Genomic DNA, 17,258 nt, shown 5'->3' on the forward strand with positions numbered 1-17,258 from the left:
AGTAGTATATAGGAGAAAAACCACATGATCATTTCAATAGATGCATAGAAGGTGTTTGACAAAATCCAATTGCTATTCATGATAAAATTCCCAGCAAACCAGGAACAGAAGGGAAGTTACTCAATCTGAAAAAGGGTATCTCTGAAAAGTATACAACTGATATCACATATAATAATGAGATATTGAATACTTTCTCATTTCATGAATAAAGCAAGAATATTAACTGTCACCTCTTCTACTCAACAATGTACCAAAGGTCCTAGCCAGTTTTAGATGGCCAAAAATTGACATAAATGGATCAAGTTTGAAAAAGAAAAAACTGTCATTTCTTTATAGACAGTATGATTGTTTACATACAAAATACTACAGAATCTACAAAAATGTTACTACAACCAATAAGTGAATCTGACAAGATTGTAGGACATAAGGTCAATATACAAAAATCAATTATATGCCTATATATTAGCACCAATATGTAAAATTTTAAATAAAAAATTTTTAAAAATTGAAAACAACTCCACATAATCATAAACACAAAACACTTGACTTAATAAAAGATATGTAAAAACTCTACATTAAAAACTATAAAATATTGCTAAGAGAAATTAAAGAAGATCCAATTAAATGGAAGAACATACCATGTTCATAGAATGGATGACTCAATATTGTTAAAAATGTTTGTTCTTCCCAAATTTGATCTCTAGATATAAAGCAATCCCAATCAAAGTCTCATCAGACTTTTTAAAAATAATTGACAAGTTATTCTAAAATTTATGTGGAAATACAAAGGACCTAGAATAGCCAAGATAATCTCAACAAATAACAAAACTGGAGGAGTCACACCACCTGAGTTCAACACATACTAGAAAGCTAGAGTAATAAAGAGAAAGTGAAATTATCATAATGGCCATGCAAACCTACTGAATGATGTAGCTGCATAAATATTGTTTGAGGCTCATTTTAATGTAGGTGAGCATTTCTTACTTTCAGACAAGAATGGCTATGGCAATTAAAAAAGAAATGGAGGCAGTAAAGTATAATACGGTATTTTCCAAAGTAAAAGTCACATATCACAGGTCTGAATATGATTTTAAGTGGTACACAAATGTGATTATTTTTTAAAAATCATCCCATGCTTAAAGTTATAAAGAACTTTTTTTAAATTTTGTATAAAAGATGTTCATATAGGAGTACCTGGCTGCCTCAGTCAGGAGAGCATGTGACTTTCTTTTTTTTTTTTTTAAGATTTTGTTTATTGAGAGAGAGACAGAGTGCACACAAGCAGGGGGAGGGCCAGAGGACGAAGGACGAGCAGACTCCCCACTGAGCAGGGAATCTGTTGCGGGGCTTCCTCCCAGGACCCTGAGATGATGACCTGAGCCGAATTCAGACACTTAACTGACTTAACCCAGGCACCCCGAGCATGTGACTCTTGATCTCAGTGTTGTGGGTTCGAGCCCCACATTGGGTGTGGAGATAAGTTAAAAATAAAATCTAAAAAGGGGTGTCTTGGTGGCTTAGTCAGTTAAGCGTCTGACTTTTTTTTTTTTTAAGATTTTATTTATTTATTTGACACAGAGATAGACAGAAGAGCACAAGCAAAGGGGGTGGCAGAGGGAGAGGGAGAAGCAGGCTCTGCACTGAGCAGGGAACCCGATGCGGGACTCGATCCCAGGACCCTGAGATCATGACCTGAGCTGAAGGCAGACGCTTAACCATCTGAGCCACCCAGGCGCCCTAGCGTCTGACTCTTGATTTCACCATGGAACCTGCTTAAGATTCTCTCTCTCCCTCTCCCTCTGCCCCTCCTGCACCTCTCTCCATCCTCTCTGAAAAAAAGAGAGAGAAAGGAAGAAAAGAAAGAAAGAAAAAAAAAGAAAGAAAGAAAGAAAGAAAGAGAGAGAGAGAGAAAGAGAGAGAGAAAGAAAGAAAGAAAGAAAGAAAGAAAGAAAGAAAGAAAGAAAGAAAGAAAGAAAGAAAGAAAGAAAGAAAGAAAGAAAGAAAGAAAGAAAATCTAAAAAAGAAAAAAGATGCTCATATAAAAATTTTTTTCTCGGGGCACCTGGGTGGCTCAGCCAGTTAAGCCTCTGCCTTCGGCTCATGTCATGATCCCAGGGTCCTGGGATTGAGCTCCCTCTCCTTCTGCCCCTCCTCCCCACCCCACCCCACCCCACCCCACCCCCACTTGTCCTCTCACTCTTTCTCTCAAATAAATAAATAAAATCTTTAAAAAAAATTTCTTTCTGAAAGAACCTTAAGTTTTAAAAAAGCAATAAATTATGGACTAAAACAGACACACTAACACCTCATTACAGAATTAGGCAGACTGACACACCCAATAACCAGCAGAGCAGGAAAACGCAGGCTTCCCCTTTCACTCAGAGGCTGACTCCTTTTACTGCACAGAACAAAGTGGACCAAGAAGCATGTTTTCCACAGACGGGCTGGCTTCCAGTTCACCAATCCATAACTAACGGATGGAGAGGCAAACCAGGGTTAGAGAGGACCTTCCCCACAGAAACATAAGGAGTAGAAAACAAATATGTCCCTCCCCCCACACACACACATACACACACACACACAGGACATAGACCTCTCAGTGTCCCTGGACGCAAATGTTGTCATTGTGTTTCTGTTGAATGTAGTGGCTGCCATCACTCTCACGGGAACTGAAGCTATGACCTCACCCCATGGCTGTGAGAGAGGCTGCCAAAGCAAGACTGTATCTGATGGCGTTTATTTCTATAGCATCAATCCCGTGGTGGGACCCAGGAAACAGAGAAAATGGAGGAAAGTTTGTTGGGTAGATGAAACCAACACTCTATGGAGGAGAAAACCAAGTCCAGAGAAGTTAGGTAACTTGCCAAGGTCACAGGGCAAGCAAGTGGTTTTGCATTACAAGATCAGACACTTTCCAAGCAAGTTCTGGGAACCAGAGGCTTCAGGAAGGAATTTTGGTTCTTATATGTGACAGAGAAAATTTGTGGGGGGTGGGGGTGGATAAAAAGAAACAACAAAAAAAGATGCAAAGAAAAAAATCACATCCCAGCCTGAATTTATAAGGCGCTGGGTGACCCAAGGCTACATGAAGGAGACAATTTCCCCTACTTTTTCCAGGGAGATGTGTTGTACAATGTCCCTTTTTCACAGTGATGTGAGAATTCCCAGGAAATTGGCTTTGCATTTTTACTTCATTCGAATAATTGCCTTTCTTTTTCTTTTTTTTTAAGATTTTATTTATTTAAGGGGCGCCTGGGTGGCTCAGTTCGTTGGGCGGCTGCCTTTGGCTCGGGTCATGATCCCGGAGTCCCAGGATCGAGTCCCGCATCAGGCTCCCTGCTCGGTGGGGAGTCTGCTTCTCCCTCTGACCCTACCCCCTCTTGTGCTCTCTCTTTCACTCTCTCTCTCTCTCAAATAAAATAAAATTTAAAAAATATTTATTTATTTATTTGACAGAGAGAGACAGCTAGAGAGGGAACACAAGCAGGGGGAATGGGAGAGGGAGAAGCAGGCTTCCCGTGGAGCAGGGAGTGGGATGCGGGGCTCAATCCCAGGACCCTGGGATCATGACCTGAGCCGAAGGCAGATGCTTAACGACTGAGCCACCCAGGCACCCCTGCCTTTTTTTTTTCTTTTAAAACTTTTCTCTTTTTCTTTCTTTTCTTCCTCCCTCCCTCCTTCTTTCCTTCCTTCCCTCCCTCCTTCCCTCCCTCCCTTCCTTCCTTCCTTCCTTCCTTCCTTCCTTCCTTCCTTCCTTCCTTCCTTCCTTCTTTCCTTCCTTTCTTCCTTCCTCCGTCCCTCCTATCCCTTCTACCTCCATTCCTATACGATTCTTCGGCAATTTGGGGCTCTTTCTCTAGTTTTAGAGTCTGTGCAAAGAGACAGGCTCTCTGTAACTCAGACCCACTGGCAGAGGCTCACATTCTGGGTGGCAGCCGCCTGGGCTGTTGCCTGGTTCATCTCGACCCTTGTTATTCAGAGACTGCTTTAGGGATTGCGTTGGACAGCTAGTGAGCACCCCCGCTTGGCGGGCCTGCCCTTGGGAGTTCTTGGGGTAGTGACAAAAGCTCATGTCCTCAGGACATGCCCTGCTCCCCTGTGTGTACTTTGTTTCATTCTGAGATTTAATTTATTATTCCAGTCTCCTGTTGCACAAGACCTGTATAACTAATCCAGGCCACTCCTTTGTTTCTCCCTGAAATATGGCTTTTGAAAGCTCCTATTGTTTCAAGGGGACTTTTCTGCTGTCTTTTGAGAGAAGGAGATGATTAGGTCTGTTTCTTCTGGTCGGATAACTCTCCCCACATCTCCACCTGAAGACCCATCAGAAGTCCAAGGACGTAGCACATGGCCAAAGCTCCTACTAGTGATGACACAGAACTGGTTAATATGGTTAGAATTTATAGTTGAAGTTCAAGGACAGCAGTCTCTGGGGAGGGCAGCAGTGGGCAGGAGGAGCCTTAAAAGCACATTTATATATCACTTTACACAATAGCTAACAATAGGTTCTACCAATAATCCCACTTCACAGATGAGGAAACTGAGAGACCCGGGGTGAAGGTCACATAGCGTAAGGGGTAGAGCCAGGATTCTAATCTCAGCAGTCTGGCTTCAGAGTCTGTACTTATAACTTCTACGTTGAGAACCTCTTCCCTCCCCCAGCAACCCTTGTTGCCGCGACTAGAATCCTCCAAGAGAATATTCTTTCTCTCTCCAGTGTCTCCCCACCACCCTGCTTTATTTAGCCAGAGTATGTCTCTTGGTGTTAAAAACCCCAACTGCCATTGGTAAAATGGGAAAAATAATGGTACCTGTTTCAGATGGTTTTATAAATTCTAGGCATATGGTAAACATCCAATAAGTGATCATTATTACTATAAGCTATTAGAGAATTTTACAGAGGTTTAGAAAATACTGGCTAAAGATGAGATGTCTCTGGCTTCCTTAGGCTAGAATTCTCCATTATTGCTTTACCAGTACAAATACAAACAGGTTGTTTATCATTGTAGTTGTGTATCTTATTCAGAATTTCAAATTTAGAAATTTCAGTTCAGTCACTTGGGTCAAAAAAGAACCATTTCTGCCATCCCCACAAAGCAAGCTTGGGAACCGTTAGGTTTGAGACCCACAAGAGGGCACACCAGGCAAAAGATCTCTATCTTGGTCTCACCATTTGAGCTTTGCCCACACACATTAATTCAGATGCATAACAGAACAAAAGAAAGTACACAGTGTATTCTTTCATTAATGGGTTTATTTATCGGGAATGGAAGAGAAGAATAAAGGCTGCCAATGAGAATAGCCAGTTTTCAGGGAATTAAAAGACACTTCTGCCTGAACGTGCTAAAAGTTTAAATAACAAATAATAAATTATCTAAGTCAGTAGCTTTTAAAGCGTGTTCAGGGGAGCCCTGGAGTTTTGCAAAGGCACCTCAGCGGCAGCTCTGAAGTTAGTCATCATCCCACTGGCTGAATGTTAACTTGCAGAGGAATGAATGTACCGAGGCTCTGAAGCAGGGAAATGACTTTGAAACAGATGCACCAGAACCTAAAGAGGTGCTCCATCCTGAATATGTTTTGGTCAGGCCACTTCCCACCTCTGGTTTCTGTTTTCTTTTCTGTCCAATGAGGAGAATCAATGATGGAAAGGAAACAGAATTCTTTTGGCTCTAAAACTCTGAGATCACTGTATGAGTTGTGTTCCCCACAATGTCTGCTTCCAACAAAAAAATAGCGTGGGATTATCTTCATACCACTGTCTTCAAAGCTGGTACGTCATTTCTTTGACATTTCTCAGTGATTGCAAATCCTAGCTCTTTCGTTTGTCCATTTGTTCAAACCGGGTATTTTTCTTTCACTCCAGAAGTGTTTAGTGAGTGCCTTTCAAGAGCCAGATACTGGTCTAGGGGAGGAAAAAATGAATAGGCCAAACTGTTCTGTTTTCTCCAGGGACTCCCAGTCCAGTGATGAGCTGGTAAACCCACTCGTGTGGTTTTTTGGAATGGTTTATAGATGTCTCCTAGGTCTGACCCTTCTGACTAGGGATGATAATATGTGTGAGCCAAAGATCAGAGAAACTGGTAGTTGCCTTGGAAAGAAGGGAGACCCGCCTCCCCAACCTTTTGATGGGTTTCCAATAAATATCTTCTGGTTCAGAGACCATAAGGTTTCAGTCTGAAAGCAGTCCATTCTCCTATTCCCACCTCTTTGGTAAGTGCAAAGTACCTTCAATTCCCAGATCCCTTCGGTGGCTGGCTGGTTGGCAGTTGAACGTTGTTTATAAGGATCTCTGATGCAGGCTTGTTTAGCAACATATGACACTTGGTTCAAGTGGATCACTGTGCATAGTTAGGAACGGCAGCCTGTGTAGTAATCTGATTGAGATTAATCTAGACTCAAATTCCAGGCCCATCTAACTGGCTCTGTGCCTTTTGGCAAGCTAGTCAACTTGGCTGAACCTTATTTTTCCTGATTTGTAAGATGAAATTACAGACATCTCATGAGGTTGTCAGATGGGTAAGAACTCACTGATACGGAGTGCCCAGTATCTGTTTATGCCTGGGTAGGATTCAAAGAGTGGCAGCTCTTTTTATGATGAGCTCTGCTAGAGGGTGTTAGTCATCACGCTGCCTATGAATGAAGAGCTGACTGGACCAGTGCTCTGAGATCATTGCTGGAACTTGAAGGAATCACTGCAGGGCTGAGCAGAGGCTTACAGATGTATCCTGGGTGGGAGTCAGAGAACCCCCAGAACCACAGAAGGAAGAAGTTGGGGTGAAGCTGAGTCAGTAGTCTGGCCAAACCAGTTGATGGAGTGGAGATCTGAACTGGATTCAGAAGAGAAACTTCCATGGCCTCACATCAAAGAAGGTTCATTGACATTAGAATTCTAGGAAAGTGAATGGATGAGGCTTTTATCCCCCATTGACCTGCTTGATTAAACCAGTAATCTCTGGAAAGCCACATCATCACCATTTGGAACATTAAGCCAGAAAATCTCAACAGTGGAGGACGCCTTTGGTGTACATAATAATTCTGGAACTGGAGCTTGGTGAACGGTACCTTGAAAATGGAGGAGTCTTCTTCCCACACTGGTATTTGGAGGTTAAGGATCTGCCAGCTCAGAGGTTGCAAACTGGAGGCCTTTGTTGTCCCATCTATTTCAACCTGAACGGCGTTTAAGATGCAATTTCACCTAGTTTTCTTGGCTTTTCTCAAATATTAGACAATAGAGCCACACGGAACCTACATTCTTGCACAGCAAGTTTGCTGGCACCAACTCTTTGGGGGTTTCAGATTATTTGCCAACTTTCTCCTTGAAATAATCTTTTCTTCTGGTTTTTGTAACCCTGCTCTGTCCTCATTTTCCTCCTCCCTCTCTACCTGCCCTTTTTCATTCTGTTTTATACAAGCCCTTCCTCCTATTGCCTTAAATGCCAGCAATCTCAGGGCCCTGTTTTAGATCCTCTTCTCTTCTCCCTATTCCACATACTCCTGATCAATCTTTTGAGTCCCAGCTATATGCTGTTGTAAAGGAGAAAATCTTTTCCCCTTCTTCCCTTCTGGGTTATTTGGCTGGTCTAATAACTAAATTGACATAAGAGAGATCAACAAGAGAAAAGCAAATTTAATTTTGTATGTACAGGAGTCCATAAAAATAGAAGATTCAAAGAAGCGACCAAAGCAGACAGCTTTGTTATACTTTTTAGACAAGGAAGTAATACATTTGTGAAGAATTAGCAAGACAAAAGGGTTTGGACTTGGTGTAGCAAATTAGTGAAAAAGTAACAAGGTTTGTTAAACTGCCCTCTCGGCCCTAAATTCCCTCTGGTGATAAGGATGCCTCTAGCCTCCGGTACAGGGAGGGTACCTTTCACATGGCAGACTTATTTCCTCTTTTCAAGGGGACAAAGGAAGGTCAGAGTGTCCTTTTTGCACTGGCTGTTTTTTAAGTAACTTTAATTCAAAGTAATCAATTTGCCAAAGTGACATGTTTTGGGGTGGCATATTCTGCTGTCCTTCACTGCTTATATCCATGAGAGCTCGATGACACATCAGGGACTTGTTGAATTATGCAGAAGCAGAAGATGGGGTTCTGGTGTGATATTTTTCTTTTTCCCTTTTATCCTTTAACTGAGCGAGGCTGTTTTATTCTTAAGATCATACTGCTCGTTTTGGAAACTTAGGAAAACACAGGAAGTTCTAAGTAAAGAAATAGAAATCGCCTATAATCCTGAGATAACCACTGTTAATATTCTGGTTAGAGAATTCTACACCATGCTGATTTCCATCACTATCCTCTCTTACTGTAAGTTTTTCTTCATAAACTCATTGTCTTATTTACTATTTTCTTATCTTCTTTGCTATGTGTTGTCTACTGCCCCAGATGACGCCTAGCACATAGGAGGTGCTCAGTAAGTCTTTATTGAAAAAATGAGTCTCTCTCTACATATACAACAGAGTTGAGATCATATATATACAGTCTTAGATTTTTCTTCGTTTAGCTTCATACTCCCATCTTGCCACTGACTTAAGCATTTCTCTGTCATCTGGGATGACAAGTGCATTCTTTTATGAATTAAGAGAATCCCCAAGAGTCTATCAGTGGCCTCCCATTTACTTCTTCACTGAAGATGAACACTATAGACCTCCAACCTTATTAGAGTAAATCAAGAGCAAAGCTTTGGGAACTATAAATTTTACTAGCAGGTAGATGCTGACACTATTCTCTACCCTTACAATACTTAGCTTCTCTTAGTAGAGAGAACTCTTAAGTTTGCTTTTACCCAGGAAAGAAAGGCAACCTCCCCCTTGAAATCTTCCAAGAGATGCTATTAGATCCTTTGAACTCTTCTTGAAATAGTGGTCCATTGTCCTTGGGGAATGGAGGCATGCTGACACCAGAATTAATGTCCAGAGAACCTGAGAATGGATGCTACCATTTCTAAACTTCAACCCCAAATGGGGAGAAAGTGGTCAGGTGGGAAGGTACTGCCTGAGCAAAAGGTGAACAGAAACTGTAACGGGGGTGTGAGAAGGGGTAAGGACAGAGAAAGGGAGAAGGTACGTTGAAAGGAGCATGGGCTCGGGGAAATAGACCAGGGCTCCCATCCCATTGCCCAGTCACCAAATGTGGGACTTTGAGTGAGATGCTTAGAACTTCAGGTCTCAATATACTCATCTTTTTTTTTTTTTTTTAACATTCTTAGTTTATTGATCCTCTCATGAAAAATCTGCACAACCAGATAAAGCCACTGCAGCATCTTTACTCCTTCTGTTGTCCAATCTCCAGCTCACTTTTTGCCAGCACCAACATTGGCTTTTGCAGTCCCCCTGACTTTCTTCATTCTGTTCTTGCGTTCCTTTCGCTGTTTTCTGGATGTCTTTTTCTTCTCATGCAGGCCATGTCTTGCAAGTCTGTGTTTGGGTTCATTTTTCTTTGCATAATCCAAGGAATCATGTATCATGCCAAAGCCAGTTGTCTTGCCACCACCAAAATGGGTTCTGAATCCAAACACAAATATGACATCTGGTGTGGTCTTGTACATTTTGGCTAGTTTTTCCCGAATTTCTGTCTTAGGTACTGTTGCCTTTCCGGGGTGAAGAACATCAATGACCATCTGTTTCCGCTGAAGTAGTCGGTTAGTCATAAACTTCCTGGTCCAGATAGTTACTGTGTCGTTCATGATGGCGGCCAAGCTTCAAGCAGCTGGGGAGGAAAAGAGCTCAATATACTCATCTTTAAAGAAAGCAATTATCAATAGGTAATAGTGCTAACGATCAGGCCTTTCAAGATGTCCGTGCTCAGAAACTCTGGAACAGTACAGATGAAAAGCACAGTATCACAGTATCTGGAAGTGGCTGCTAAAAGGAAGTAGCCTCACTGGAATTAACAGGAGAGGCTAGGGTTACTTGGATGACGATTATCAAAAGAACTTATTTTAAGCAAACTTGAAACATAAACATGTTACCAATATTGACACTGTGAATTATTAACTCTTATTTCTGCTCTGAGGGTCCCTGGCACTATTTGAGTTGTGGAACTCTTCAATGTTTGTTTCTATAGCCTAAGTTGTCCCCAGATTTACTCCCCTGGGGTAAAATGAAAATTAAAGGGAAGACAGAGTGGTGAAAAAATTTAAAAAAAAAAAATACTAAAGTATAAAGATAGGCAAAGTGATGCTAAAAATCCAAATTAAAACTAGGCCAGAATATTTACATATTTTATTAAATCTTTACAATCAGTAATTATAATCAAATACACAATTATATACAGGATTTATATACATTTTGCCCAGACTTTTACATCACAGTACAGAGTTTCCCTTAGAAATATTGTATACATTTATCACCAAACAATAAAATCCAACAACAGTAGTGTTACAGCACCTGTTAGTACAGACATCTTTTTCATAAATTACATCATAAGAAAATATACGGCTGTAAATTGGGCTTTTAAAAATGTCTTTTATAAAATCTGAACATACAATATTTCATTCACAGAATGTTTTTTTTTTTCTATGTTCTGACTGAAGCCTTGTGCATAAAACGACCGGCTGGAATATTTACTAAATCAGCTCCCCCCCACCCCCCACCTCCAAAATTATAAGCACTATCTGAATTACTTACGCTGAGCTTCCTTAATGATGAATCTGGCATGGGGTTTGGTGAGAGAACAAATGCTGGTTTTGTTGTAAAAAGGGCTATGACGGTAATTTAAATTTTTAAAAAATTCTCAAAAGAATAATTATATTAGAAATTAAAATCAGAGAGCACAAAATTTTTCATTTTACTAATACTGTGAAGAAAAAGGGGAAAGTATAATGTCAAAAAACAATTTGTTCTGAAACAATTGTATTCTTGTTGGAAGCCTATTAAAGGTTAAAAAGAAAAAAAAAAAAAAACCCACCCTACCCAACAAAATATCCCATCCTAAACATATCCAGTAAATTACAATTCTGTCACACTTACAACTTTATGGAAAAATTATTGCAAATTAGGGCATAGCATTTCAACAGACTTTCATGAGCAGAAAAAACTACAGCTATTTTTTAGTAGGTAAACAAGTTAAGTTTTAAAACTTGAAAATACCTGAATTAAATACTTGCTCTAATATCTAACTTTTCATTTTCAGATAAAATCCTTACTTGATTCCAGGTTTGTAAACATTGTATAAATCCTTCTTAGTCAAACAATTTTATGGCTGTGGTGATCACTTCAGCTCTGTTTCTATGCAGTCAACATTTAACTGAGGTAGACCAGATGTTTCTAAAATTCAGGGTCTCACAGAATCCCCTGAATATTTAGGAAGTAAATAAAATGTCTATCAAAGGTATTTAAAAAACAAAACATTAAAAAAAAAAAACACCTAATGCTGTTGGAATTGTTTAATGAACTCAAAAATAACTTTATGGCAGTAAGTCAAATAAGAATGTGTGGAGTTAATGATAATGTTAAGAGTTTTGAAGCTGAACATTACACCTTCTTAACTAGGGAAAAATCAAGTATGATTCCTTCTGGGTGTTAAGTATAACTTGTTAAATTTTTTGCCTTTTTTTTTTTTTTTAAAGGACTCACTTTTCTAAAAAAGCGAACAATTTGCTTCTAGACTTCAGTGAATGGCAACAACCCCCCCTACCGGCCAAAGGCAGGGAGAGTAATCAGCTGGCTCTCGTATACCATGAGATCTTCCCTGGGAAAAAACTCATGTGGTTTTAACTTAGAAAAGTTGGACTTAGACAACAACGGCTCTGAGTTACAAACACAAAATCAAATCAATGTATATAAGGCTTCTGTAATCAAAGTCTTAGAGGAACATCTGCTCCTTTTCTCCAAGCCCCAGTCCTATAAATCAAGGCAAGTCAAGTAATTAAGCTTCAGCTATTTTGGCAGCTTTGCAATTAATATGAACAAAGCACTATGTCTATCCTTCCATATACTGTATGCATTATAGTTCTATCTTCTTACACCAAATCTCACATGCAGAAAGACTAAAACAGCCATTTTAGTGTCAGGTTTAATTAAGGGCCAATAAAGGTCTTATATTACTACTCTTCCCCACCCTCCCCCCCAATAGTGAATTCTCTATTACTTTTATTACTCACTGACCCAATTACATTTAGCTGGAGTTTTTGAAAGCAGCTATTTATCCCCTTAAAAAAGAATATGTTTACCTGGGATCTAAGACATACTGTACATGAATATACATAACTACAATACAGCACTGCTCTTTTAACAGCTCCATATACAGTTTAAGTTCATCAGTACCTCAAAACTGTGTTTTAAGAAAAGATTATTATGTAATGTCACGGTAAAGAGAAAGAAAATTAAGTCTCACAAATAATCCTTTAGAACTGATTAAGTTTAAAAAAAAATAAATAAAATGAGTAAAAACATGATTTCAACTACAGGGCTGTCTACAGGATATCAACAACAGTTTTTAAAACTTAAATGTGGCCAGCACCAGACTGCCACCAAAAAAAAAAGAAGGAAAATAAATTCTCATTAAGCTATATGGCTATATGTTAGTTGCTACTGTGTAAGTTTCCTACACAGGTTACCATAGATTAATTTTCAAGTCCTTATCAGAAGGAATATCTGTTAAAAAAAAAAGGTTTTAAAAAAAAAAACTTTAAAAACCATGATTCAACAGAAAATGTGACAGACTCCCTAGGTGCATCTTTAGAAACCACAGTTTCAAAGATGAAAAATAGTTGTTTCCCTAGGATTTTTAGATCACTACCACAGTTTTATTATGGCTCCCTAAGATAGAAAAATGGAACAAAATGTATTCAGCTATTGGCGATATGGCCCTTGTGGCTCAAATTGCATACTAAACATGGGATGGAGTAAGGCTGATGGCTAGAGGTAATCACCTCTAAGAGAAATAAACTGGACAAGATTTATAATTTACCCGACAAGGACAGAACTTTAAGTTCCATTTCAGAGTAGTCACGGCTTTCCCTATGGAAGGCCCAATGGCAAGTTCATATTACTTTATAGTTTCTCCCTTGTTCCATTTTTCATAAGTATTAAGTAACCAATTTCCATAATATATGACCTTTTTACCTGGTCCCAATGATTAACCTTTATGCAAAGAACTCACTGAGAAAGTACACTGGCTTCACCTTTGGTTTAAATGAAAAGGACATTGTTAAGAGAGAAAAAAAAATCAAGTCATCTTGATCATTTGTTACACAATGAAGCAAGTGAAAGTGATGAGCAAAGGCTGTTTTCCCCATAAATGCATTTGCTTCATAACCACTTAGGTCACTTTGAGTGTTTTTGTGAAGGCAGCATAACCAGAATGCCCACAATACTCAGATGTCTTTTCCCAAAAGAGCCTCTAACCCCAAAACCAAGAAAGCCGCACTTCCTTTAATTAGAAATCTATACAAATTCCTATTCTCCACTCCATCATTAACTGAATTTGTTTCTGGTCTATCCAGAGACTACAGAAATCTGGTTCCTAGGAATGCCCAGCAATCTTTTCCTGGCCTGAGGTGCTGCAGGGTGGTGCGATGCTGTCACCAGGTGGGGGTCAGGGTTGGGGAGGGGCTGTGAGTTTCCATTTAGGATGGGACAGTTTTAAGCAAGGTCAATTCTAACACAGCATGCTCCAGATTCCTATGATAACTATCTCAGTCAGAACGTGGTTGCTCATCACCATACTTAAAGACTCCCATGAGAGAGCCTGCTTAGTATCTGGATGTCTGTGAACCACAGTTTGCCTTTTCTTTTTAAATACCTACCACCAGACTCTTTAGTGAGTCATAGTTCATCTTTCTCCATCATTTCAAATGCTTCTATATCTTCATTCCAGTCTGCTAATATGGAGTCTATAGGCTGGACCTTTTTACCCCAGCTAACATTAGGATTGGAATCTTCCTCAGTTTCTGATTGTTCTTGAAGTTGGTTATCTAAATCTGTACATTCACCATCAAGACTTGTAGTCTCGTGGATTTCCATGGGGTTAGAATTCTGTTCAGAAGCAGAAACACTTGCAGCATTGTCCATATCTGCGGAAGATGGTGATTCTGGTTGCGAATTTAGAGAACTTTCCTCAGGAGACTCTTGATCAACCAAATCAACCTCCTGAGAACTTGATGTAATCTGTTCAGCACTCTGATTCTGAGAATCATTTTCAGAGGATGGTTGTTCTTCATTTTCCATTTCAGGATCTGTAAATGAAAGAAACAAGCTTCATGCTACTTTCCCACTCAAAATATTTACTATCACAGTTTTAAGAACATAGTGGTTGTTGCAATAGAATGAAGAAATAAAAGAGGAAGAAAAGCATGTTAATGCAGAACAGTGAACATTAACATTGAAGAGTAAAAGTACTGCCTTCGAATAATAATGTAATCACATTTTCCGTTATATGCATTTTGCAAAATGTGACAGTACAAAATAAATATTCTTCCAAACTAAAAGGAATTACTCTAATAACTTTAAGACTGCCTTCAATGGGGATCAGCAAATGCTAAGAAATACACTAAATAGTATTATTAAAGTGCACATAAATTTGCACTATATGTCTAAAATTTATTGTTAAATATCTAAATTCAGGAAAGCTTGTACATGAGAACATACGAAGTAGAATAAATTTTAAATAGCACTTCTCACTATGTTTTAAGATAATATTCTTCTGAGAAGTGAAATTCCACTCAGTAGGCCATGAAAATGCTGATAATACGAAATTATGGATGATTTGAGGGTATTAATGTGGTTAGATAAAATATTTTCATAAAGACAAGCAAGAACTGAGATTATTTACAAAACCTGTATTTCATTATTGTAGGTCTATGAATTATAAGCTATCATTTTAAAATCCACTGGAAGGCTGAAGAGTGGGTTAAAGCTCTTGTACTGAATAGAGTGACCCCACTAGAGGCATTCTGTTTCGGGTTCCTACAAGAGCGTGCGTAAACGGCACTGATCACACTGACGCCCTGTGGCCTCCTCCCAGGCTCTGTGGGCAGTCAGAACATAGGCCCTGGGTGTCCTCTCTTGGTGTGGCAGGCATTGTGCAAGGGGCTAGAGATAAAATGAGGCAAAACCAAACACCAGACCTGCCCTCAGGAATCTTTTAGTCCAGTTGGGGAAAACATTTACAAATAATCACACAAAATAAACGGAAAACTCTTAACTGTGACATGTTTTGTGTTGCTAGGAAAGCTTACGGGGGAATAAGAAAGAATAAGGAGAGTTGAGGGTTTCCTTCAGAAGGTGACACTTGAGCTGAGATTTAAAAGATAAGTAGAGTTAATGAGTCCAAGAAGGAAGGGAAGATGGACATATTATAAAACCAGAAAAACTAAAGGAAGCAAGCATGCAGGAAGGTACAGAGAGGCACATTTATGTACACCCTGATGAAGTAGGATTACCTGACTAGGGAAGTTTAAGTTCTTGGGGGCTGGGGGGGTCCCCACACTCTCTCTCTTCTAAGCTGTGGAAAAGGTATACTTTAATTCAGCAATTAGGAAAACCAAGGCGGGGACCAAAGAAGAGAACGCAGGAGCTGGTCACTCATTTACACTAAGCTACCCTAAGTTCAAGGGAAAACAAAAAGGAAAACCTTCAGGTTTTTTCTAGATTGTATTAATCTGGTTTAGAAGTATAGAAAAAGGTGAGGTACTGTCTCATCTAGTAATAAAAATTGTGCTTTTGGCAAAAAATTACCGTAGGGATACATATTATGCAATATATTTTAGAAATCTAGGTAATACAATAGGGTAAGTGTAAATACAGGAAAAGAATAGATCAAATTGTATTTTTAGACTGCTGTATGCTTAAACTCAAAGCGACTCTTAATTCTTAAAAATACCATTAAGATAATAAAAGAACTTGATAAGGAGGGTAAAAGTAAGATAAATAGGCAAATAACCTCTCTATAGTAACAACTGGTTAGAAATAAAATTAAGTACCCTTTTCATAATAAAAAACTGTAAAACGATTAAATTTATTATGAAAGATACAAGACCTACATTACTCAATACCATAAAATTTTTTTTTTAAAAGATTTTGTTTATTCATTTGACAGAGATACATACAGCGAGAGAGGGAACACAAGCAATGGGAGTGGGAGAGGGAAAAGCAGGCTTCTGGCAGAGCAGGGAGCCCGATGTGGGGTTCGATCCCAAGACGCTGGGATCATGACCCAAGCCGAAGGCAGACGCTTAACGTCTGAGCCACCCAGGCGCCCCCTCAATACCATAAAATTTTAATGAAAACATAAAACAAGATCTGATTACATTTACAAGTAAGTGTATGTTCCTGGATGGAATGTTCTTAATATTTAACAAAAACTTCCTATTTATACATAAAGCGTACAACTATCCAATTCCAAAATGAACCCCATTTCTACTTTTTTTTGTTTTCTTTTGGGACAAGATAGAACTATTTTGAAGTTCGTATGGAAGAATATACATCGAAGAGAAGAAATTTTGAAAAGAATTAGTGAGAAGAGAGTTGCCTTATCAGGTATCAACATGCATTCAAAACAGCAAACTTTTATTATTGGCATAGGAGTGAACAGACAGATTAGTGGAAAAGAAGAGCAAGTCTTGAAACAGAGGAAATATATAAGACTATCTGATAGACAGCCAAGAGGCGGCAATCAGGAAAGTAAAGACGGTAGATGGAGAAACAGAAAAGGCAAGGAAGGAGTTAGTGTCTGCCACACTGCTTCACAGCTTTATTCTACGGTGTGGGTTAGCACCCCGTATGAAGCATCAGAGTCCTCAGAGCATTAACAACTACATCAGGGGCGCCTGGGTGGCTCAGTTGTTAAGCGTCTGCCTTCGGCTCAGGTCATGATCCCGGGGTCCTGGGATCGAGCCCCGCATCGAGCCCCGCATCGGGCTCCCTGCTCCACGGGAAGCCTGCTTCTCCCTCTCCCGCTCCCCCTGCTTGTGTTCCCTCTCTTGCTGTGTCTCTGTCAAATAAATAAATAAAAATCTTTAAAAAAAAAAAAACAAAAAACAACTACATCAATTCAGGAATGGTGTATCGGAAACAGAGGAAGCATAAAAAAGAGTGAAGAAAATCTCAAGATACAAAGACAAGAAAATGATTCAGTTTTAATAATAAAAGGACAAGGGAGCCTTGGCAAAGACCTAAGAGACTGGATGTTATACAATCATTCATTTATCTGTATAGCCAGCATTTGCTGCAAGCCCGGATAACAGAGATAAGAGCAGGTAAAGCAGCAGGATGTAATATGAATGTCAAAGTAGAACTATATTAAAAAGACCCTT

At 39.3% G+C, this 17,258-nt stretch overlaps 2 protein-coding genes across 5 annotated transcripts in view; both read right to left on the reverse strand.

Moving 5' to 3' along the window:
• Positions 1-5,244: 5,244 nt before the first annotated feature.
• Positions 5,245-13,890, reverse strand: LOC123846172 (small ribosomal subunit protein eS24-like). The gene is made up of 2 exons (XM_064594223.1): positions 13,752-13,890; positions 5,245-9,709 (listed from the first exon to the last, which is right to left on the reverse strand). Exon 2 carries the CDS (start codon positions 9,684-9,686, stop codon positions 9,294-9,296), a length of 393 nt encoding a protein of 130 aa, XP_064450293.1. The 5' UTR covers positions 9,687-9,709; positions 13,752-13,890; the 3' UTR covers positions 5,245-9,293.
• Positions 10,190-17,258, reverse strand: part of EDEM3 (ER degradation enhancing alpha-mannosidase like protein 3) — a 70,062-nt gene continuing 62,993 nt past the window's right edge. For 3 of the 4 annotated variants that reach the window (XM_045877321.2, XM_045877323.2, XM_045877324.3), the window contains exon 20: positions 10,190-14,180. In XM_045877321.2, coding sequence (XP_045733277.1) covers positions 13,771-14,180 — 410 coding nt within the window. In that variant the 3' untranslated portion in view covers positions 10,190-13,770. Of the gene's footprint in view, positions 14,181-15,386; positions 15,449-17,258 lie in introns of all 4 variants that reach the window. The other variant, XR_008506282.2, reaches the window with a different exon arrangement.

The sequence above is a fragment of the Mirounga angustirostris genome, unplaced genomic scaffold (assembly GCF_029215605.1).
Source record: "Mirounga angustirostris isolate CCGP_5_RB_7025 unplaced genomic scaffold, mMirAng1.0.hap1 SCAF_6, whole genome shotgun sequence".
Taxonomy (NCBI): domain Eukaryota; kingdom Metazoa; phylum Chordata; class Mammalia; order Carnivora; family Phocidae; genus Mirounga; species Mirounga angustirostris.